Source organism: Argopecten irradians, chromosome 2 (assembly GCF_041381155.1).
Source record: "Argopecten irradians isolate NY chromosome 2, Ai_NY, whole genome shotgun sequence".
In the NCBI taxonomy this organism is placed as follows: domain Eukaryota; kingdom Metazoa; phylum Mollusca; class Bivalvia; order Pectinida; family Pectinidae; genus Argopecten; species Argopecten irradians.
Window position 1 is genome coordinate 32,630,308 of NC_091135.1, and position 24,939 is coordinate 32,655,246.

The following is a 24,939-nucleotide window of genomic DNA, read 5'->3' on the forward strand; positions in this document are numbered from 1 at the left end:
GAGATATTGGACAACTTCAGAAACATATATATCTGACAACATGCAGTACATGTTATACCTGGACTAGTTGAGGTTATTTTGCTGAAAACAAGGACGTATATGAGATCTCACATATAAATCCTTGCTGAAAATGATGTAAAATAACTGAGATATTGCACAACTATAGTTTTTCAGATTTTTTTCTTTCTCATACATTCATGGGTTGGCTAAGTGTTGCTTTACATATAATGAGGAAGAACATTATATTTGTTATATATATATATATTTATATGTATACTCTTTATATGACGGCGAGTGGAAAAGCACCTTCTGTGGGTGCGTGGAGACCTGCCCACCTTTTCAGCCAATCAAATACAAGACTGAGGTTAACACGCAGGGCAAGGTCATTCAGAATAAACAATCTTGCATTTCATAGCCTTTTCATCGAGGGAAAAGATCAAGATCACTGGAAGGACGCATTGAAAACAAGACAGAATTAAGGAACTATCACCGAGCCACATCGTAAGTTAATTAAAGAACTGTTCATTTCATGTCCTTGTACAGTAACACGCTTGTTTTGGGTGATGAATTCCTTTCTTAGAGCGGTTCCGTTGGTTCGGCGGTGTATCAGATTTCACTTTACGTTGGCATTGGTCATATATCTGATTAATGTGTTATATACAGTTGTTATGTAACAGTAGATCGGTTCAACCGTTAATTTTATATGTATAATATTTTGTAACAGATAATCATGTGTTATATGTGGCACACGTGAACCTGAAAAAGCACAATATGCACGTGTGTTATTTTTAAGGCACAATTTTATCATAAGTGAAAGAACTGTTTGTAGTCAACATAGTCGATCAAGTAAACATCGAACAATGATCAGCATGTCTGTATTTAAAAGATACAATGTAGATGATGAAAGCAGTCTATAAATATGATAATTTGTTTACTTTTCTTGCCCATCCCACGACTGTGTTCACGTCACCAGACTAATCAATAAAATGTTTCCATAGCTACTTCAGCCTACTTTAGGACTTACACATTTTTTTGTAAGGTGGCAATCTCATGCAGTTGTTAGCTACGTATAAATATACTGTATAGTCTTTATTTCTTGTAAAGGTAAACTTTGTAGAAAGACTGCCAGACATGTATACATTCAAAGTCAATAATTTTATAAGTTTTAATCAGCTAATTGTTTTCTCTTAGCTGTAACTGGGTTCGAATCCGTGACCCCGGTGTATCCGGATACTTTTTCTGCCCATCAAAAAAGTATCCCCCCATTGTCTGTTTATGCTTTCCAAATAAAGATTGGTAATGTTAAGAAAAACAGAAAATCAGCAGTATATGCCTATATAGGTGACAAGGTGACTGTACAGGTAGTAAATTACACCTGGTCTACATGTATTACATAACAGCACAGTGGGGGGTCACACCTGACACTGATGCAGGTAGAGGGCACCTAAAAAAATTACCTGTGTGTATATAGCTACCACATCATCACAACAGTGAGAATAAGCATCAATCCAAAACCAAACTATGAGATAGAATTTGTTTTGAAATGTAACTATTTAATTATACATTTTAGTGTACATAAGTATATGAAACTTAAAAAAAAGCATTGTATGTGTATACTAACAGCATGCACTATCATATAAGTGTAATTAAATATAGTAAGGAAATAATAATGATTCTAGAGAATAGATAATATCTAAAAAATAATGTTAGAAATGCTTTAACTAATTTTATATGATCACAAAATAATACACAATTAGATTAAATACAATCAGAAAAAATTTTAATATCATGGTATATTATGCTGATATATATGTTCCAATATGATTTGATCATTAAAATAATTAGAGTTGGTGTTCAGGGAAGACCCCAATATAATGAAGCATTATGAACATGCCTGCAGACATAAATGTTATTGCAAATTGGAAACCTAAAATTTTCCAATAAATAAATGGTGTATACAATGTGATGTATATATTTTTTTATGATCAATTTGTTTGTTAAAGTGTCTGCATTGATCAAGATAAAATACATTATACAATACCATGATCAATAATTGACATTAATTTGTAATACACATGTAGAAGAAAGGTTATAATTATCAGGGAATATCTCAGGGCTATAGCTAGCATTGTTTTTATCAATACCACACAACAATTAATACAATAGGTGGGGAACTTGTTTTAGCATTTTATGGATGCAGACACAGAGGCAGACAGAAGATATTGGATGGGGTTGAACATTGAGCTGCCAATATATGAGTTTTGAAAAATTACCTGTACAAATTTTTATAACATCATTCAGGGTTTTTTGTGTTTGATATGCGTCAACATCCGACTATCTACTATAATATATAAATGAATTTGAAAATCAATTATAATCAATCATTATCATTTTTCAATGAAATCATCTTTAAACTAAAATACTACTGTATGTACATGCATGTATGGTGCTCATAAAATATCTTAGGGGAGATTGTAAAGTAAATATCTTTAAATCCAATTATGGAATGCATATATCATAATTTACGTGTACAAATAATAATTAAGAGTTCAAAATGAATTTTGGCAGTAAATCAACCACTACAACAATCATACAGTGAAATGCGTACTTATATGCATTAAAACTAATTAGGTAAAAAAATTAATGTGGGTGTGGTCTACAAATTCATTTCACATTTCCACAGTGTTATTTAGTAATATTGTGAATGGACTTCTGCAGGTATGTTTCATCTAAACCTGCATAGATCAAAAACATGTTTATCTTTCAATCTGAATGATTTTCACAGCATCAAACGTTAACATTTCACCCCGCTATGGACCATATAGCTTTAAGATTTGGAAAGCATATATATATATATATATAAATATGCATCAATAATTCAATCCTCAGTATGTTTTAACTGGAATTTTACAAGCAGGGGGGATAAGTAAGTGTGTTATCTAGGTGGGGATACATATCTGATGTTCATGCATGCATAGAAAAATTATCTAGGGGAGATAAGTGTAATATCGAAGGGGGATACATATTTGATGGCTATCGAGAAAATATCTAGATAGAAATTAGTGAATATCTAGGGTGGATACATATTTGATGGCCATAGAAAAAGTATCTAGGGGGAGATTAGTGTAATATCTAGGGGGGATACATATTTGATGGCCATCTAAAGTATCTAGGGCGACATTAGTGTGATATCTAGGGGGGATACATATTTGATGGCCATCGAAAAAGTATATAGGGGGAGATTAGTCTAATATCTAGGGGGGATACATATTTGATGGTCATTGAAAAAGTATCTAGAGTGAGATTAGTGTAATATCTAGGGGGATACATATTTGATAGCAATTGAAAAAGTATCTACGGGGAGATAAGTCTAATATCTAGGGGGGATACATATTTAATAGCCATTGAAAAAGTATCTAGGGGGAGATTAGTGTGATATCTAGGGGGGGATACATATTTGATGGCTATCGAAAAAGTATCTAGGGGGAGATAAGTGTAATTTCTAGGGGGATACATATTTGATGGCCATTGAAAAAGCATCTAGGGGGACATTAGTCTAATATCAAGGGGGGATACATATTTGATGGCCATCGAAAAAGTATCTAGGAGATTAGTGTAATATCTAGGGGGGGATACATATTTGATGGCCATCGAAAAAGTATCTAGGGGGACATTAGTCTAATATCAAGGGGGGATACATATTTGATGGCCATCGAAAAAGTATCTAGGAGATTAGTGTAATATCTAGGGTGGATACATATTTGATGGCCATAGAAAAAATATCTAGGGGGAGATTAGTCTAATATCTAGGGGGGATACATAATTGATAGCCACCTAAAAGTATCTATGGGGAGAGTATAGTCTAAATTCAAGGGGGGATACATTGAATAATCATAATTTATATGAATTGAAAATATGTATGCAAGTAATGAGCTATATATATACATGTATATAGTTTTAAACATATGGTCGAAAACATAAATAAATTGTATCAATTTGCAAGCACAATAAAATCATGGGATGATGTACCTGTACAGGTAAACATTTGTTAATACCACTGTGTACAGGTGACTATCTGACAGTGCCTATATATAGACACACCTGTACCTGTCCGTCCCACCACTAATTAGGTAGTTAGGTAATACCTGACCAGGTGTAATTAGTTACCTGGCACCTGTAAAGGGACTCCTGGTATATCTTTATGACCATTTGATTAACTGCCAACTAAAATTATAACAACCACTATTGATGTCATGGGGGGGGATACTTTTTTGATAGGGGGGATACTTTTTTGATGGGCAAAAAAGTTGATGAGGGATACAAATTTGATATGACACCGGTCTTACTGCATGGTCTGCTGCTCTACCGACTGAGCTTTGGAAATTCCCTAAGCTAGAAGGCGACCATATCACTAGGCCTATATACCAGGTATGTACAATGAAAACCTGCTACATCTCTAATATGTAAGACTATATATAAACACAATCCTCAATTAAATTTAAAACATTCACGACAGAATATTTTAACATTATTCGGGGGGTAAAACAAGGAGATAGTTTAAGTCCTACCCTTTTCAACATGTACATCAATGATTTACCAGTCATTCTAAATAATAATCCACTACAATTAGGGGATTTATCAGTAGGTAGTTTGTCATTTCCGGATGATTTATTGATTTCATCAGGAACTTCCGAGGGACTGCAAAAATCATTAATTGAATTGGAAAACTACTGTGAAAAATGGCAGCTATCAATAAATGCTAAGAAAACAAAAACGATAATTTTCCAATATAGACAGAGAAATGTCAAAACCAAACATAATCTGAAACCGTTTATGTTTATAAATCAGGAAATTGAACAAGTCTGAGTATAAATATTTAGGTACAACTTTAAGTAACAAGGGTAAATTCATGCTAGCTGCTAAGGAACTTAGTGTAAAAAGTAGAAAAGTACTTCAATTAAGCAGTATTTAAATAAAATAGCTGATATGCCCATATGGCTCTGGAAAAAGTTGTATAATTCTTTAGTCAGACCAATCTTAACATATAATTCTGAAATATGGTATGATGATCAACTTAAAATTGCAAATGCAAGTAAAATAATTTGACGAATTTTCAATTATAGATAAAACACCATTTGAACAAATAAATTAAAAATTTTGCAAAATGGCCCTTGGGGTTGGAAAATATGCAGTAAATGTTGCTTCCATGCAGGGCTGAATTAGGACAGTATACACTAGACTGTTTCATTAATACTCAGGCATTGTGTTATTTGGCTAGAATATCACAAGATGTCATTGATAATCTTGTAAAAGTTTTTAAGAAGCTCTGAAGGTCAGTAAAAATATTCATGAAAGTGGATCATATTCCCGGTATTCATACATATGATTGTATCAAGTATTATCAACGAAAATAAAATCACATTTGACATTAAAAGGGGAAACTTCAGTAAGAAGGAACAAGCCAGATTAAAGCGGCCATTAAAAAGATTCATACATGGCAGATTAGACATTATTTTCTCAAGTAAAATGCAGCTTTTAGATTGTAGTAATAAGCTATTTCTATATAGTAAACTTAAACAAAATTATTAAGAGGAACATTATCTTTCTTTGCACAATTTTGAATATCGAAAATTGTAGACAAAACTTCTGATCAGCAATCACAACCTAGAAATTGAAGCTGGTAGGACAAAAAAGATACCTCGTCAGCACCGGTTATGCAAATTTTGCAATATTGTAGAGGATGAGGCTCACTTCATCCTCAAGTGTACCGAGTAAATTCTACTGAAAGAAAAACTTTCCCATCTAAATACAAAATTAATTCTATGTTCACAGACTATGAAAATTTTAGTTATTGTCATCTAATGAACCACAACTTCTGCAGGATTTGGGCCTCTTCATTAAAAAGTCGTTTGAACTGAGGAAAGCCGTCTTGCTGAATGCATAAGTTGTTTTTGTTTTATTATTACTGTGTTATACATGTAATGTTATCTTTGTAATTTGCTATCGATCCTTGTTTGTTGATGTAAAAATGCAAATAAATGAATTGATTGATTGATTGATTGATATATTGTATTGATTGATTAAATGATTTGTTTAAAACTATAGTAAACTAAATTATCAAATTCATCTTGATTAATTGATTTTTCAAAACTGTTTATCAAGATCTACAAAAGAAGTCTATATCTTTGAAAAAAAAAGAAACTTTAAACATTTGATGGAAAGCTATCGGAGTCATATACCCAGCAAATGCATGAAGTAGATCGACCAATGCTTTGTTTTTTTCTAAAAGGAATAGAAATTTGTATATTAATTATAAGCTACAAAAGAAAAGAATATTATTTTAGAATCTGAATTTTCAGTGGAATTCATAGTCTCAAGATTAGAAGTTTAGAACACCTGGCAAAATACAGATACAGCTTATATGATGATGTTTTTCCTGTTGAAAAATTCAATTGAAATAAATATTAACATGTTTTACATACTACAGTACTAGTAATGTACACCATTATCTAATTACAATTGTCTAAACAGTTACAATTTATATTAGTTATATATTAGTCTGTGCTAGTGTGATAGTTGGTAAATTTTAGCCTTATTTTGACCACAAATCCAGGAATCCATATGATTATACAATGTATATATTGGTTACAACCTTTCACATATGTGTTGAATCCCAGACATAACTTGACCTACTCGGGCCAGCACACTCCTACATTGATACTAATTCTGCCATAATAGTCTGTCATTGTTAGTTTAAATGCCAGGTTTTTGTTAAACTTGACGATTAGTAAACCTAGATACACATATATTTGTTAAAGTATTGTAAGCTTTATTGCTAAATTGTTATGTTTGAAACGTATAATCTGAGGCTGAAACTTCAATTTATCACCTTTTTATATTTGTATTTGGTTTCTGCAACTCATACTTGTCCTTATTAATTAATTAATTAATTTGAATAAAGAACAGAAAGTGCATACACAATATGCATATCCAACCTTTTATTGCATATACAGTGTGTTTGAACATTGTAATTGTCAGCTAGCCTAAAGTCAATATATTTCACTGTTAGTCATTGTCATATTTTTCAAACCTTCAGTACCATATTCGACCCAATAAATGCCCATGTCCCTATAAGCACCCCTCCCTTTTTTCCGGCCTCATTTCAAAATTAATGCCCAGGCATAAGACCAAAACTATCAAAACTGTATAGGTTTGCAAAAATTTCCTCATATTAAACACCTTTTCATTTTTTTAATTTGTTTAAACGCCTGGGCACTCATTTGGTCGAATACAATATTTTCTATTAATAACTTATCAATAGGATATATAATAATTTTCTTTAAAAAAAAAACATTTAAAAAAAAATGAAATAAAAACTGATATCATCAGGTACTGTATGTTGTAAAGTATATATTATATATATTTTTGTGAATGTAAGTCCTTAAATATGGCATGCAAGTTTATAATAGGTTTCAATTCAAGGTTACATGTATATGATATATGGTATGTGCAAATTAATAGACATATGTACAGTGACGATTGTAATATGTTCTATTACCAAGCATATAATTGTCAAAAAAAGGTGTTGTAAAACAGTGTTTAAGCAAAGACTATTAAAAGTACATATATTTATAATAAGTAAATAACTTCAATTATATAAGCCCATACTTTTGACGAAATGATAATAAAGTTATCTCCATAACATATCAGGAAATAAATTCAATGCTCATATTTAAGTGGGTGTAATGCAATGTAATAATGTTGTCTTTAGTTCACCTGAGAAGTCTCAAGTGACCTAGCTTTTCTAATCGCCTTTTGTCGGTCGTTGTGTGTTCGTAAAGAATTTACATTTCCGACTTCTTCTCCAAAACTGCTGAAGCAAATTCAATGAAATTCTAAGGCATAAGGCCAATCAAAAATTGTGAATTATATGGTCCCCATCCCCAAGGGTGCTGTGGGAGGGACGAAAAGGGGTCAAAATGGCTAAAATTTCAAAAATCTTCTTCCCCACTTGCAGATGTGGTATACGTAAGAATCAAATACTCTTAATGGATTGAAAAGTCTCAAGGCTCTCTACCAAAACTGTAAATTTCATGGCTTTAGGGTCTTCGATTTTCCCCTGGGGAGGGATTCAAATTTACTTTTGTTTATATAGGAAAACACATTTATGGGCATTATTTGCTCAATTTTCAAAGGAAATGAGTCAAACATGGTTAGAATTAATAGTCTGAGATATTATTTTAACATCATATCCATATGGGTTCCGGCTGACGCCTAGGGACCAGAGGGGTACCGGTGGGGCCAAAAAAGGTCAAAATGGCTAAAATTTCAAAAATCTTTTAAATCCACAAATTTGATGGAACCAAATACTCTTCATAGATTCGAAGGTCTTAAGGCCCTCTCCAAAATTTGCAAATTTCTTGGGTCTCAGAATTTCCCCTGGGGAGGGGGTCAAATTTACTATAATTTATAAAGGGAAAGCACATTTATGAGCATTTTTGCTAAATTTTTATATCTGAACTCAGGTGACTGTTAAGGCCCATGGGCCTCGATCTTGTTAGTATGTTACAGGCAGCTATAGCTGTGTATTCTAGAAGACAGAAATTATTAATCAAATCTTAATATTTTCCGCAAGATTTTCAATGAATTTGAAGCTTTACTGAAGGGTTTTTATTTTGCATATTTTAGTTTACTTTCCCCCATGTTAATTAGAAATTTAATCACATAAAAGCTAGTATAGAACCCTTGCCCTTTTTTGTTTGTATTTGAAAAGAAAAGTACTTCAAACATTTAAATGATTTTTACTTATATTTATACACATCTAAATGTATGAATGCTTATTGCTATTTTACTTATGATTTGTGGAGAATGGTGACCTAGGCATTGACTCCAGGCTATACCATAATGTAGCGACTAATTATACTTACACACATTTATGTTTGTATGACAAGCTACACTCTCATGTTCATTTTCTCCAAGAGGCACGACCCAGTACAGGTAAGTCTGGAAAACGAACAAAAACAGTATTTGGTAACGGTTTTAGCATGATTTTAGGTCCACTGGAGCTAGGGAAGTTTGGTTTTCAAGGAGTTATTAGGATACGAGGAAAACTTACTTATAGGTAAGCAGGTTAATAAGGGGCAGGATAAGGTGCCTGTGAAAGGGCAAAGAGGATGTAAGGAGAAGAAAAAAATGACAGCTAGCAAGGGAAGTATTGACGGGAATCAGAAGGAGTAATGTGAATATAGTTGGTGGAGAATTGGACTGAGTAGGAACAAAAATTGTTTTTAACAGAGATGCAAATACTGGTAGCTATGAGAATTAGGGGAAGGAATCAGCAGGGAGAAAAAGATTGAATATGTAGATAATATCTATCCTATTTCTATAATTACTGTATCATTCTTTCCTTCATTTAAAATCTATGGGATTTATTAGGAATGAATACTGTATTCGCCGTATTCTGTGCCCAGAGTGCATAAAAATTATAACAAAGGGGGGTGGGGGGCGCTAATAATTAGGGAACCAATTAATTGTGCACGAAAAAAACTCTAACAATGTCAGCCATATTTTAACTCTTTCTGCACTCATGGCACACTAATCTTTTACAGTAAACATGCTTATATATGCTTTTTATCCTGGAAGACGCATTATTACATCATGATTCACATGTGAGTTGAGTTGCAAGATGTTAGAATTAAGTATCACATGTTCTTCTCCAGAAAAGGGGAAGGGCACTTATGGGGGGAGGGGTGCTAATTATGGTGAATACAGTGTATGGTTTACCTGTTGTCAGTATGTGGTTTGATTTGGAAGTATGCTTCATTGTGACAACACTATAAGTAAGACAAATAGTTCACGTTATCACAAGGTGATACCACAGGAATGTTGCACCACTGTCTACATAAAGGAGAGGTCGTCCTTATGACCTTATTAGCTGCTAATGGGACAATTTAGTTTTGACCAACTAACTGATATATAACAGGAGAAAATGTGGCGGCCAGACCAGGATTCGAACCAGGACCCTCCGAGGCTCAAAACACTAGCAGAGTGCTCTACCGACTGAGCTACCTGGTTACCAATGATCAACCCAGTCCAATCCAGCTCCCACTTCACATACAATTCATAGCTGTGGTAGACATTACTTACATAAAAGAAAAAACGTTAAAAACTCACCTACCGTTATTTGCATGTTAATGAATTAGCCCTTAAAGACCAATTATTTAAACAAAGTTGCTTGTTTCTTGTTATAGTCAAGATTTAGGTTACAATCTTTACTCAAGATAATCATTTCTCCTATATCTCAACATAGGCTTGGGGATGGAGCTAGGGTGGGGTCCCCTCCTCTTAATGCTTTGAGTTTGTGTGTCTACAAAAACTCTAAAGGGGCACATATATGGCAAATGTAATAAGGATCTCTGTCTGTTACATAACTAGGGATTTAAATAATTACTTAAAATACTACATATAATAATTATATAACTGCTTAAACTCAGCCTTATATGTTGTAGACAAGGTACTAGAGTACTGAAAGTGATCGGGCACATTTCAGAAATCAATATACATTGTATATGTTTAGATCATCTGTTCCATAGAGTCATAATATAATAAATAACCTAAAGTCATTGTGTGTTGTCCACAAACTTTTCACATTTTAATCTTATTTTCAAGTTCCACCAGTTGGATTGAGCTGAAACTTAAAATGATCCCAATTAAGTTTTATTATTTTCAGGATAAAATCCAAGATGGCATCCATGACACCACTTGGAAACCCATTTTGAACTTCTCCTCAAGTTTTCTGGGCAATTAAGCTGAAATTTGCCTGAAATGATCCTGACATGGTCCCGACATACAAGTGTTATTTTAATGAAACTAATATTGTCTATAGTCTATCTGACTGTCTTCTGTCAGGTCCATGGGCTTTTTAATTGATACCCATAAAGGTTCGCACTGATAAGTGTGTCTATTGCTTGATTATTTAACAAGGTGATGGAATATTTCATTCAGAATTAAGATCCAAAAGCATACATGGTTAAACCTGTTTATTATGGTCTTGTAGAATCGAGTGGTCTTTCTTGGTCATTTGTTACCCACAAATGACAAAAGGGGTCTTAACAAACAGGTGGTCCTTATACAGAGGTGGTTGTGGTCTTATAAAGCAGGTGGTCCTTACACAGAGGTGGTTGTGGTCTTATCAAACAGATGGTCCTTATACAGAGGTGGTTGTGGTCTTATCAAACAGATGGTCCTTATAAAGAGGTGGTTGTGGTCTTATCAAACAGGTGGTCCTTATAAAGAGGTGGTTGTGGTCTTATCAAACAGGTGGTCCTTATACAGAGGTGGTTGTGGTCCTTATATAGAGGTGGTTGTGGTCTTATCAAACAGGTGGTCCTTATACAGAGGTGGTTGTGGGCTTACAAAGCCGGTGGTCCTTACATAGAGGTGGTTGTGGTCTTACCAAACAGGTGGTCCTTATACAGAGGTGGCTGTGGTCTTATCAAACAGGTGGTCCTTATACAGAGGTGGCTGTGGTCTTATCAAGCAGGTGGTCCTTATACAGAGGTGGCTGTGGTCTTATCAAACAGGTGGTCCTTATACAGAGGTGGTTGTGGTATTATCAAACAGGTGGTCCTTATACAGAGGTGGTTGTGGTCTTATCAAGCAGGTGGTCCTTATACAGAGGTGGTTACTAAGGCAGGTTTTAATATATTATAATAAAGTTGACTCATAGAGCTAAATGTTAGCAAATTAACACACCTCTATTTAAAGGTAACTCGTCTATAAAAGGCAGACCATTTTTATTATCCTCATTTGGTGCAATTTAGTACAGTATACATATAATTGACTTCTGTATAGAACGCCTGTTTATAAGGGATGATTTTGCTATATGTCCCTTTGTTATACTTTATAGACAAGTTTGACTGTATTGATACGCATATATTTATTGAATATGAATTGAAGATTTCATAAATAAATATAACTAATTGTATATTTGTTGGTATTGATAAGAACTTAATTATTTGATACTTATTGACACAGTGTGACATATGGTTTTATCTTAATAAATATTCAATGATTCAAATATGATGTATATTTTGTGTCATAGACATTTTCTGATAAAGAGTGGCTTTCACTCATTCACCCCTTAATACACATTTGAACCCTTCCATTTCAAATGCTGGAATAGCTCATTATGAATTTTCAGGGATGAATGAGTTAAATCCAATCATTTTTGGAGATCATTCTTGGTATAAAAATATATGAATGTAATAATGTTACCTGTACTAAATCATTATTTACGAGATGAAGACTCATTTTTTTTATCTAACAGTAATACTGTATATTTGAAGTACGTTGTTTGATTTCCAACATAACTTGTTCTTTGAATACGGTATATATATGTTCACAGTGAAACATTATGATGTAGACTGTAGTTTATTGTTTAGATTCATTTATGTTCATTTCTAAGAAACTAATTTTCAAATCAAACAAATTAAACAAATCAGGTACAACATATATAAAGTAAAAAGTTGTTTCCTTGATGTTAATGGTTGTGTTTTCGCTGTGTACAAAATTATGGGGGGGGCATGATTTCAAAACAGGATGTGGTCAGTTTATCAGAAGGATAAAAAAATTGTCATTTGTCTAAATTTAGAATTTTTTATTTGTTTTCAGAACAGGGAAGTGTTCCAGGATTCAAAGGAGACCCTAGTCACTGTACAACAGGATCTACATAGCTCTCTAGTCATCCACAACCACTAGTCCAGCTCAACTTGTCAAATCACTCCTTCAAGAGGTTGTTATTGATAGTTTTACCTCTTCAGTTTAATACATTCAAACCAATTACTAAGATATGGAACCTGCAGCAAAAAGACGACGGAAGAACTGGAATATTCCTGTGTCCACGATTGCTGAGAACACATTCAATCCTATCAGAAGTATTGTTGATTCCATGAAGATTACTCCAAATCCTGACAAAGATATGATCGCACTTTCCATAGGTATGTCAAGTTCATCATTTATTATGGCTTTATTTGTATTCTTACCAACATTTTGACTGCCATTGAAAAAATTGTCCAATCTGTATAATCTATAAATTTAAAAGAACTTTAAAAGTAAATTCACACTCAAACCTCTCTATAAAGACGAACCAAGAGACAAAAAAATGTCTTTTAAGTGGTCTATATACACAGGTCATGTTCTGTTTGAGTGACTATTCGGAACAAAATGAAATGTTTTTTTCATTAGTGGTCTTTGTACAGAGGTGATCACAAATACAGATAGTTTTTATATAAAGGTGTCACTAAGACACATAGTCTTAAAATATACTTAAAAAGGTCAATAAGGTAGGTGATCTTTATACAGAGGTGATCACTAATGAAGGTTGCCGTTATTTGGAAATGCCATTAAGACAGGTGGTCTTTGTACAGAGGTGTCACTATAGCATGTGGTCTTTATACAGAGGTGTCACAAAGACAGATGGTCTTTATACAGAGGTGTCACAAGACAGGTGGTCTTTGTACAGAGGTGTCAAAGACAGGTGGTCTTTATACAGAGATGGTCAAATAACAGGTGGTCTTTGTACAGAGGTGTCACTAAAGCATGGGGTCTTTAAACAGAGTGTCACTAAGACAGATGGTCTTTATACAGAGGTGTCACAAATACAGATGGTCTTTATACAGAGGTGTCATTAAGACAGGCGGTCTTTACACAGAGGTACATGTATCACTAAGACAGATGGTCTTTATACAGAGGTGTCACAAAGACAGATTGTCTTTATACAGAGGTGTCACAAAGACAGGTGGTCTTTATACAGAGGTTCATTAAGACAGATGGTCTTTATACAGAGGTGTCATTAAGACAGATGGTCTTTATACAGAGGTGTCATTAAGACAGATGGTCTTTAACAGAGGTGTCACAGACAGATGGTCTTTATACAAAGGTGTCACAAAGACAGATTGTCTTTATACAGAGGTGTCACAAAGACAGGTTGTCTTTATACAGAGGTGTCACAAAGACAGGTGGTCTTTATACAGATGTATCACTAAGACAGGTGGACCTTATACAGAGGTATCACTAAGACAGGTGGTCTTTATACAGAGGTGTCATGAAGACAGGTAGTCTGTATTCAGAGGTGTCATTTTAAGGCATGTGATATTAACACAGAATTGTGGCCATGTGGTCTTTATACAGAGGTGTCACGAAGACAAGTGATCTTTATAACACAGAGTTGTTGCAAAGGCAGTTTGTCTTTTATTCAGAGATGTCATAAAGACAGATGTTCTTTAAATAGAGGTGTAACTAAACTAGGTGATCTTTGTAGAGAGGTGGTCACTAAGACAGGTTAAACTCTACATACAAATGTGTATGGGTTTTTTCAGGTGACCCAACTGTGTTTGGTAACTTACCATTAGATAAAACTGTAGAGGACGCTGTCATCAAATCCATAAAGTGTGGGAAGTACAATGGATATAACCCCTCCATAGGTAAGTATAGGGTCACAGCTGTAGCAGATTGATTTTATACTGCATTTATATCAAATGTCAAGTGAAAGAAGAAAACAAAAAGAAACAAAACATAAAAATAAGATCATTAAAACAAAAATGCAATGGCACGGAAAGAAATCAGCATTAAATACATATAGAATTTGTACATTTATGTATTTAAAAGTAAACTAAAATTGAAGATAAAATGAAAATCAATAAATTAATATACACATACAAAAGTATATTATAAGGTGTACTTAAATAAGTTGTATAAATGTAGTCAAAATCTTTAAGGAAATCAATTTTCATCAGTGTGTGAAGAAACAATATTTGTTACCTGGTATACTAATATCATAATGATAATTATGCTGTAATTCAGGTTCTAGGTTAAATACTATATAGTTACATATTTGTCTGATAATTGTGTTCTGTAGGGTTTACTTTTAAAGGGTTAGCCTTCTTGTATTATGATAATCACTTGCAATGGGAATTCCCTCATCCTGCAAAAGCTCCAAGGTCTCATCTGAGGATATTGCATCTGATATCATATAGCTCATTAGATCTGAATAGATTATTAATAGATGACAATGATTATCTAGACCAGCAAGTAAGAGTTCATGCTATCTGTAGAGTAACTCCTTAGGACCATTTTTTCTTTGGCTGCAGGATATGAAGACTCTAGAGCTGCGGTTGCAAAGTATTCCAGTACAGCTGATGTCAGTGTCACCTCAAAGGTGAGTTTAAACTGTCCTACAGGCCTAACTTATAACACAGGTTTCCCTTAACCTTTAACAGGTCAGTTTTGCAGGTGTCTTAATTCCAATGTCAATTTTGCAACTGTCTTAATTCTAAAGTCAATTTTGCAGGTGTCTTAATTTCTTTCAAGGCCTTTGCATGTATCCTAATGTCTTCCAAACTCATTTATACAGGCGTTTTCTTTCCTACAAGGTCAGTTTTGCAGGTGTCATTGCTTATGTCTTAATTCTCAAAGTCAGTTTTATAGGACTCAAACTTTCAAGATCTGCAGTTTACAGGTGTTTTAATCTAAAATTAGTTTTGAACTTAAACAGTCAAATTCATCTTCTAGCTTTTGTTATTCCAAATTCAGTTTTACCTGTCTGGCATAATATAGGTCTTTTACTTGATATATAGCTGTTTTTGTATCTGTTAATTCAGTTAAATGTAGAATATGTCATGTTAGATTTATGTTGTCACTGTTACATAAATTAATTTATTATGCTAGTGCTAAGAAAAGTGTGACACCTGTATATTATAATGTACCATTATGAGGCACATACACATTAAGGGCAATCCCCTGTAATTAATTCCACATTTTTAGTTACATGATGCATAAGATCTTGTTAACAGGTTTGCTCTGTATATCTCTATGAATAGTCACAATAATGTTTTAACTTGTTTCCAGAGAAGACAATTATCAGAACAGATGAAATGTTCACATCGATATCTGGCAACAATAGTGTATTTTAATATAAAACATATAGCTTACTACTTTGTCTCACTCCTGGTTGTAAGTGTTAGGTTTACATAAGTTAAAGACTCATTTACCTGGTTATACATTGATCAGCTCCATTGCCACAACTAATGATTTCCCTATAGTAGTTTTGTATGTCTCTAAAACAGAACTTAATGTAAACCACTTTATTTTTGAGAGATTCAAATTTTCCCATAATATTGTGAGAAAAGTTGAACACGAATTCATATTTGTCATGAATAATTGTAGAAATGTATGGATTTATATGAATGCATTTTAGAAATAACAGTGTACGTATTTATATATATGTATTCATAAATATATCAGAAATAACAGTGAGATCTAATATAATATGGGTGAAAAGTGTTTTAAAGTAGATTGCTCCCAGCTGGATCTGAATGTAAATGTAGAATTTCTTTCAAATGCAAAATAATAATGTACATGTACAACGTATATTATTGTAATTACAAATGAAATGAGCAAGATAAAGCATTAAGCATCTTAATATGAAAAAATAATTGAATTTTGCATAAACTTATAATTACCTACCGGTGTTCGACGGTTTTTCACCAAGTACTCCTCCACCCACAAACCTGTCCTTAAATGACCCTGGTTGTTATCAAAAATAGACTTCCAGTTTAAACCAAGGGATTTATAAAATTTTAGGGAAAAAGTGTTACAAGACTTCTTCTCAAAATATCTTTTTAGCTTTTGAACTTTATCTCATTAAAGCCATTAATTATATTTGAACAAGGATGTGATTTTAACAAACAGTTGTTAATCTTTATCTTATTTATTAAACTATTACTGATATTTGAACAGGATGTGATTTTAACAAACGGTTGTTCGTCTGCCCTTGAGATGTGTATAACGGTACTGGCCAATCCTGGTAGTAATATCCTGCTGCCTCGGCCTGGCTTCTCTATCTACAAAACTCTGGCCGAAGCCATCGGTATCGAGGTTCGCCTCTACAACCTCCAAGTCAGTATATAAACTAATAAAAATATATTTGTTTGTTGAATATATGATATGAAGTATAACTTATTTTTTCCACAATTTATATCTTTGGTTAACAGATGGCCATGTTCATATCTATTCATTTTAATGTTACCTGTATATAATGATTTCAAGTAAAAAAAAAAACTCTTGATATAGTAAATGTGGTATTATATTGACCTGCTATAATTCAGGATGTGCCAGGTATATATAACACAGTGTTAACCTCATCTAATGTCAGTAATTAACGTATTTAATATAGACAGACAACTACTGTTTTACTTCTGTCTCGTATATGACCTGCATTATAGAGCTTAGAACAGTTACTGCATGGGACCGGTTATAATATAAGCATTCCATGAATACATCCTCATGTGGTGTTGTTGGTTTTTTTTATATATAAAGGTGTTTATTCTACTTTTAATTTACATTTTATGCTGTATTTTATTTACTTATTGATAACAACATTTTATGAAAATTTTCAGCCAGAGAAGTCATGGGAGATTGACCTTGACCATTTACGATCACTAATTGATAATAAAACTTCAGCGATCCTGGTGAACAGTCCGTCCAATCCCTGTGGTTCTGTATATTGCAAGAAACACATCCTTGAGATCCTGGCTTTGGCTGAAGAGTGTCGTCTGCCAATCATTTCTGATGAAATCTACGAACATTTTGTAAGTATAGCTCTCCACTTGATGTAAACAGTGTTGTCCTGTACTGATTTAAATCTACAGACTTGATAGCTGTAATGTCTTAAATATAAGCCTTTTGAATTTATTATGGGTATTTGCATCATTTCAAAGGACTGGAGTGTGAATTCAAATGCTTTGTAAATAACATTATTGTTTAAAGTATTAATGTATACAATGTATCAATGAATGCACGATTATCAGTGAGAACCCTTGATTGCAGATAAATGTATTGGAGAATACATGCATGTTGAAAATAACACAGATGCAAAACATTGTATGCACAAAAATAAAATTGTCTACACTTTTTGGTCACCAGCTTAAAGCGAAAATATGCCAGGTAATTGTAAGACAAATAATGGTCATACTTTGTTGGTTTTTGTCCAGGTGCTCTTGACTTTTCCTCCATCTCCAAATCCTGGAATGTCTTAACCGGTACATGTGATTAGTTTTCAGTAGGATGTTGCACAAATTAATAAATCTTGAAAACCAAACCTAATGAGGAGGAAAGTTTTTGGTGGGGGAAGGGGTTATTATTACAAATAATCAAATATGATAAATAACTATAGTGAATATGGTGTATGTTTACAGGTGTTCTCCAATAGTGTGTACCATTCCCTGGGCTCTCTCTCCAAAAATGTTCCTATTCTCTCATGTAGTGGACTTACAAAAAGGTACCATTTACTTATTTTATCAAATATATGTATGTCTTTGATTTTTTTTTTGATTTTTTTTTCTTGATGTCATGGCAAGGTAAAATCAAAGCTTAGAGACAAATTCATAAAATCATATTTAAACTGAACACAAAGTCTAAAGAGATGGTGTTTTGAGATCAAGGCAAAACCAAAACTTTGACACATGTTTTATCTATAACTCTAAACCTTTGTTTTCAAAGATATCAAACTAGATGATTAAATGTCAATATCTTTGTGGTGAATTTATAAAGTGATATATTTCTGTTTTGATAGACAGAATGGATTCCAAAACATTTGATAAGCCTATATAAGGAGTTACATAAAACATTATTATAATTTCATCCAGATTACGATTATTAATTGTAAACCTACATATTACAGCACCTGACAGTAAATGATTAATGAAAAAACACAAAGAACATTTAGATTTTGATCAATACTGGAAGATTTTGCAATGGTGTTTTAATGGAAAAAACAGTTAGTAGGTTTAAATCCTTTAGTTGTTTTTTGTAATAATTATTTTTCCAAAATGAAACCTTGTTGTTCTCCACAGATTCCTCATCCCAGGCTGGCGACTAGGTTGGATCGTGATCCATGACAGAAACGACGCATTTAAGGGGGTAAGCACATTCATTAGGGGACACAACTCTCCTGAACCTACTGATGTAACAAAAATATGTAGTAGATGTAACAAAAGTTCTACAAATAATAATACTACATAAAGAATGGTAATTGAACACTGTCATGAAAGAGCATGCATATTCTTGTACAGATGATTTTTCCACTAGCAAAAGACATAAGACATGAAAGTAGCAAACAAGAAAGGTCTCTTTGTTAAGCCTTAATTATTAAAAAGGTATATGATGTACAGTGTACTTGGTTCTTTTCCGCAGGTGAGGAAAGGCCTACTTAGCCTGTCACAGAGAATTCTGGGCCCCAATTCTTTGGTTCAAGCTGCAGTACCAGACATCCTTACAAAGACTCCACAGAAATTCTTTGATGACACGGTGGGATATGTGGAGAGTAATGCAGAGTTGTTTTACAGCAAAATCTCCAAAATACCTGGTCTTAGGCCGGTCAAACCAAATGGTGCTATGTACATGATGGTAGGTGCCTTGTTTTTTTTTATTAAAAAACAAGTTATCTTTGATTTTTTTAAGTAAACATTCACTAAACCTCGATCTAGGCAGATAAACAAAATCCATACATCATAAACAAAATTCATACATCATAAACCAAATTCATACATCATAAACAAAATTCATACATCATAAATAAATCCATACATCATAAACAAAATACTCATAAACATCTACTCATAAACAAATCATACATCATAAACAAAATCCATACATCATAAACAAAATCATAAACAAAATCCATACATCATAAACAAATCATACACATAAAAAACATCATAAACAAAATCATACATCATAAAAAAATTCATAATCATAACAAACATCATATAAAAAAATCCATACATCATCATACATCATAAACAAAATCCATACATCATAAACAAAATTCATACATCATAAACAAAATCCATACATCATAAACAAAATTCATACCTCTATAACATTCTTTCTACAGATTGGTATTGACAAAGAGAACTTTCCAGGTATGAAGGACGACATTGATTTCACAGAGAAAATGGTCAAAGAGCAGAGTGTCTTCTGCCTACCCGGGAAGGTGAGATACAAAATAATATCAGAGCAATATAGCAGATAATTTACTACATCATCAAGTACTGAAAAGTTTAAACAAAAGTCAAAATTATCTTCTCTTGATGGAAGCCAAAGGGCAAATAAAAATGACATATCACCTGAAGACTGGGGAAATTGAAAAAAATAACAAAGAAAGTTTCTTAATGTTCAAACAATTAAAAATTGTTGACATGGAATTAAAACGTGGTTTCCTATAAAAGTTCAAAAATTCAACTTGTATATTTTTAACATTACATTGATACATTAAAAAACCCACCTGTTTAAGACTTGCTGATTGCCTGAACTTCAGATCTGAGAGGTGCTGCAATCTTGGTCACGCTCTGGTGACTCCGAACAATATCATTAACAATAATTTGATATTGACCAAAGAGTGGTGGCTTTTATGATGTCATGGAAACAAAATTGTTCTAGTATTTAGTATACATTTTAGAACTTCAACAATTCCCTAATGTCCAAATGCCAAAAAGGTCCCTTTAGTCATAATAACTATGATACTTCAGTTATCATAAGTGATACCATGTGCGATTACTGTACAAGTCAGACTTCTCTGCTTACTTACAGTGTTTCCAGTACCCAAACTTCTTCCGTGTGGTATTGACCATTCCCTCGGCTAAGCTGGAGGAGGCCTGTCAAAGAATCGGCGAATTTTGTAAGGACCACTACAAACCTGCTGGAAAGGCAAAAGGCAAATCAAAACGACAGATCCACTGAAGTCAGAGCTCAACTTGATTTACGATCTTCAAAGAAGAGATATCTTCTTAGAAGATCTTCCATTATGTAGATGGAAGAGCTCCAAGAAGCAGGCAGAAGAGCTACAAGTCGAGTGATCAGAAGTTATATTCTAGAAGTGGAAGTTCTGGGGAAAAATCATAAGTATTGTACTTTATTGCACCCACGAGCTCCGCTGGAATTGTGTTTTGTGCTAGTCTATCATCAGTAATACTAAGGTTGGTGTATGTCATCATGTCACACATTCAGATAGACAAGCCCTATTGTACTGATCAAGGTGTACTGTAAAAATGGAAATATTTGTGGTGTTGACAGTTTTGCTCATTTCACTTTCATTGAATTTCTGAGAATAAATTTAATCGCAAACATATCAAACGTTCAAATTTTGATTTATTAAGACTTTGTTATAAATCTAGATGTACAGCGTGAAAATGATCACACCATGAATAGTTGGAAAGATGACTCGTCGAAAATACCCAACCACGAAAATATCCACGTTCACAGTATTTGTTATGTTATAGCACTATCAGTACATACCAGTGACAGCGTCCGAAATGGTGATCATGTTATAAAATAACGGTATTCACACATCTTTACATATCATTGTAATTGTTCTTGTGATTCCATGAACTGATCTACCATCTGTTTGGTATATATAGTGATACAATTTTTACAAGATGTATTTCCAAAATATTACGACTGTGTTATTACAACGACAGCTTTAAACATGTTTACAATCATTTTTTTGTTAAGTTTGTAATGTTTGGGATGAAATTGTTACTTGGTACATGAGTGTGTGATTTCCGATTTCAGGTGTTGATTACCGTATTTTCCGGACTATAAGCCGCACCTTTTGTGAGAGTGCGGTTTAAAATCCGGTGCGGCCTATACATGAACAACAACTGCAATCAGACGATGGTTTGCTGGTTTTAGTTTGCATCAAGTCAAATATGTTATAATTTTACTTTCAGTTAGGCTTACGTTCATTTGTATATGACCAAATATTTTTGGAAATACAATACTGCCAAATCAAGGATTTATGTAATCAAAGTGATTTGTAGTAAACGGAAAACTTCCATATTTTGGATCAATTTAAAGGAAAGAAAGTTTAGTTGTAGAGTTTTTAAGAGTAAAGATTTCACTTGATGTTTAATGTGTTTGCGTGTACAAGGTTTGGTTTTAATTGTTAGCTATGCAATCTAACGGATATTTTATTTCTATCGCGATATAGTTTGTTTTACATGCATGAGAGATGTTTACGGGCTGTATTGTGGCGAGAGAAAGTTGTGAGAGTGATACTTCCTTTTGATTTGTTACTGTAAATCATTTTAATGTTGCTTACCACAACAATATTGAGTTATGATACTGTATGATAGAACATAGATATGTCTTATAAACTTATAAACCATATCAACAGCATTGGTAGAAGAACAAACATACCTAATAATGTTTGATTTCTCAATTTAACTACAAATGCGTTTATATTGTGATATCACTGTTATATTAGTATTAGTGCTTTCTGTGTCTCCGGACGGGCAAGTTTGGTGTGATTTTAAAACTACTTAATAATTATATATATCGACTTGATATAATTTTGACATGGCTTACATTGGGATTTGTAGGTAGATAAGTGTACTCATTTGTGTTGGGAATTAAATATGGCAGAGGCGATAGACCTTCAGTATTACTGTACAGACAGTTGTGTACTATATATTCATTGTTTAATTTAGACAATCCTCTTCCATTTTTATACTATCAACAATGCTATTCTCTATTGGATCACAAGATCTTGTAAGATATTTCTTTTGAGTCATAAGATCTTGTAAGATATTTCTTTGAATCACAATATCTTGTAAGATATTTCTTTGAATCACAAGATCTTGTAAGATATTTCTTTTTAATCACAAGATCTTGTATGAGATTTCTTTTGATAACGTTTTGTATTGCATACCATAGTTCCCTGTTTAGTTAAATAGATGATGTTCCTTTTGTAAAATTCTGTACCTAAGCTTTTTCAATGCCTTACATTTTCTTGTTTATAAAGATGATTAAACTGATATCGAGGGAAATGCCTTACATTTTCTTGTTTATAAAGATGATTAAACTGATATCGAGGGAAGGATAGGGCCGTGGTAAACTTGTCCCAATCCGTCAGTATAATCAGTGCTTTATTTGTTCTATATTTTATCTAGGTTTAGAATTGGTTGTAATTTGTACAATTTTACTATTTTGATTTAAATGTAATTCCGAATGTCTGTAGAAACTAAGACATACGTGAATGGATAACCATGGATATTTGGACAATGTTAAAACATGTTTGCCTCTTGTTCCAGTATTTATAGAATAAATACACATATTTTGTTGCTATAAATTTTTGTCTCGCTATAATCTGTTTTGGTTTTACTGTTTTATTGTAAATACTATTCACAATATCAACATAATCAAAGGCGAAGTTATCTTTAACCTTTCGTTCTAGTTTTCATATATCGGAGGTATACATATTTGTTGCCTTTAATTCTTATGTACAAATTCTAACTTACAATTTTTGTCATTTTTACTGCATTGTTTTTAAACATTTTATCTCCAACGTGACAAACTCTTAACTGTTCATTTTAAAACCATGATATCGCGACTCAAACTATGATTCGCAGCCTTTGCTCTTTTTTTTTAAGATTTAAGCAGACTTTCGTATGAACTTGTGCTCTACAGTTGAACCTAAAAACCTCTCTATATCCTGTTATTCTTTAAATAGAAACTACCCAGAACTGTCATCGAATCTCCCTACATTATGTAATTGCTCTACAAGCCTGTTTTCTCTTAGTTTTATCTTATCGTACAGTTACAAAACGTCCCTACTTTTTTTTATTGCAAACACCATTTCCTACACTAGTTTGATAACTACATGTATCCAACAACTAAGCTGAATAGACATTATTCTTTATACTCCTATTGTCAAAATGCATCAATGTTCACAAGCACCTATGTACTATTTTGTTTCTCATTGATCTAAAATAGTGATTGGAAAATTATGTATGTTATATACTGTAACTTATATATTTAACCTACGTTTGGCTACAGGCGGTCATAATACAAATTATAACTAGATTTAATGCACGTGAACTCGTAGAATTTCTTTTCCGCTCAACTTGTTTTCATTCAGTATTGCTATTTTTTATTTGTGCATATTAAGATCATCTAGATGAAATTTCATGAATATTTTACGGAGAAATACCTAATACGTTTGTTTTTTCACCTTCTAGTCTTGTGTGTCATTCCAAACAAATTGTGTTATTTTCGTCTCATTTACAGTATTTAAGTATTTTATAAAATTCTACACTGGATATCGTCAATATGAATCTCTTGACTACTGTAAATTAACTTGTTTTCGCGTGCGAGAGAATTTCTTGTCTATCGCGGAAATCGCAAAACTACTCATTGTGAAAACGTTTCAAATAATATTTCAAGTACAGGTAAAGTGAAGGAACCTTTATATACATACCGCGAAATTAAGTATCCATGAAAAAATCGTTCGGTATGAATACGCGAAATTAAGTTGCCCCGAAAATAAGTTGGCTTACAGTAACCTTACTTGTATAGTTTAATCCTGTTGTTTGGCATTGCGGTCGTATTACTACTGTTATCTTTACATGTACCATTGGTAAATTGCCATCTTTTTTGTAATAATGTGTACAAAACTACATACGAATTGATGACCTTTGAAAAAAATAGCATGACCTGATTCCATCACCTTTTAAAGAAGTGAATTGAATAAAAAAAAATCAATATAAAAAATCAACTGTACCTGAAAAAATACCAAAAATCCTTACATAATATCTGTATGCTTTTCAGAGCGACGAGATCAAATTTCAACGGATTAGTATTAGAAAATATGTCTAGTAAGATAGCAGGTAGATATTAATCAAAAATTGTGAAGAAACCACATTTCTGAGGATTTTGATATTTAACATTTAGAAAACTTTCGCACATCAACACTTGTACAAAATATGAGGAATCTCCGGGGCTCCGAAGTTTATCAGGAGTTACCCCCCTTGCGTTGTATTATCACATTGTTATTGTTTGAAGATTTTAATTTTGAGTTTTAATAAACATATTTAGATTCAA

At 33.0% G+C, this 24,939-nt stretch overlaps 1 protein-coding gene across 2 annotated transcripts; it reads left to right on the forward strand.

Moving 5' to 3' along the window:
- Positions 1-342: 342 nt before the first annotated feature.
- On the forward strand, positions 343-24,939 carry LOC138315192 (tyrosine aminotransferase-like). 2 transcript variants are annotated; one of them, XM_069256008.1, is made up of 11 exons: positions 343-501; positions 12,673-12,998; positions 14,379-14,483; positions 15,150-15,217; positions 16,798-16,956; positions 17,457-17,648; positions 18,255-18,337; positions 18,912-18,978; positions 19,252-19,464; positions 19,955-20,053; positions 20,650-24,939. In XM_069256008.1, exons 2-11 carry the CDS (start codon positions 12,851-12,853, stop codon positions 20,797-20,799), a joined length of 1,284 nt encoding a protein of 427 aa, XP_069112109.1. In that variant the 5' UTR covers positions 343-501; positions 12,673-12,850; the 3' UTR covers positions 20,800-24,939. The 2 variants fall into 2 exon arrangements, with proteins under 2 accessions (XP_069112109.1, XP_069112110.1); XM_069256009.1 differs by lacking the exon at positions 343-501 and adding an exon at positions 4,309-4,428.

Coding starts and splice junctions, on each gene's coding strand:
- LOC138315192 (XM_069256008.1), top strand. CDS start 12,851: ATGGAACCTGCAGCAAAAAGACGACGGAAGAACTGGAATATTCCTGTG. Junction 14,484..15,149: donor TGGATATAACCCCTCCATAG/GTAAGTATAGGG, acceptor CTTTGGCTGCAG/GATATGAAGACTCTAGAGCT. Junction 20,054..20,649: donor TCTTCTGCCTACCCGGGAAG/GTGAGATACAAA, acceptor GCTTACTTACAG/TGTTTCCAGTACCCAAACTT.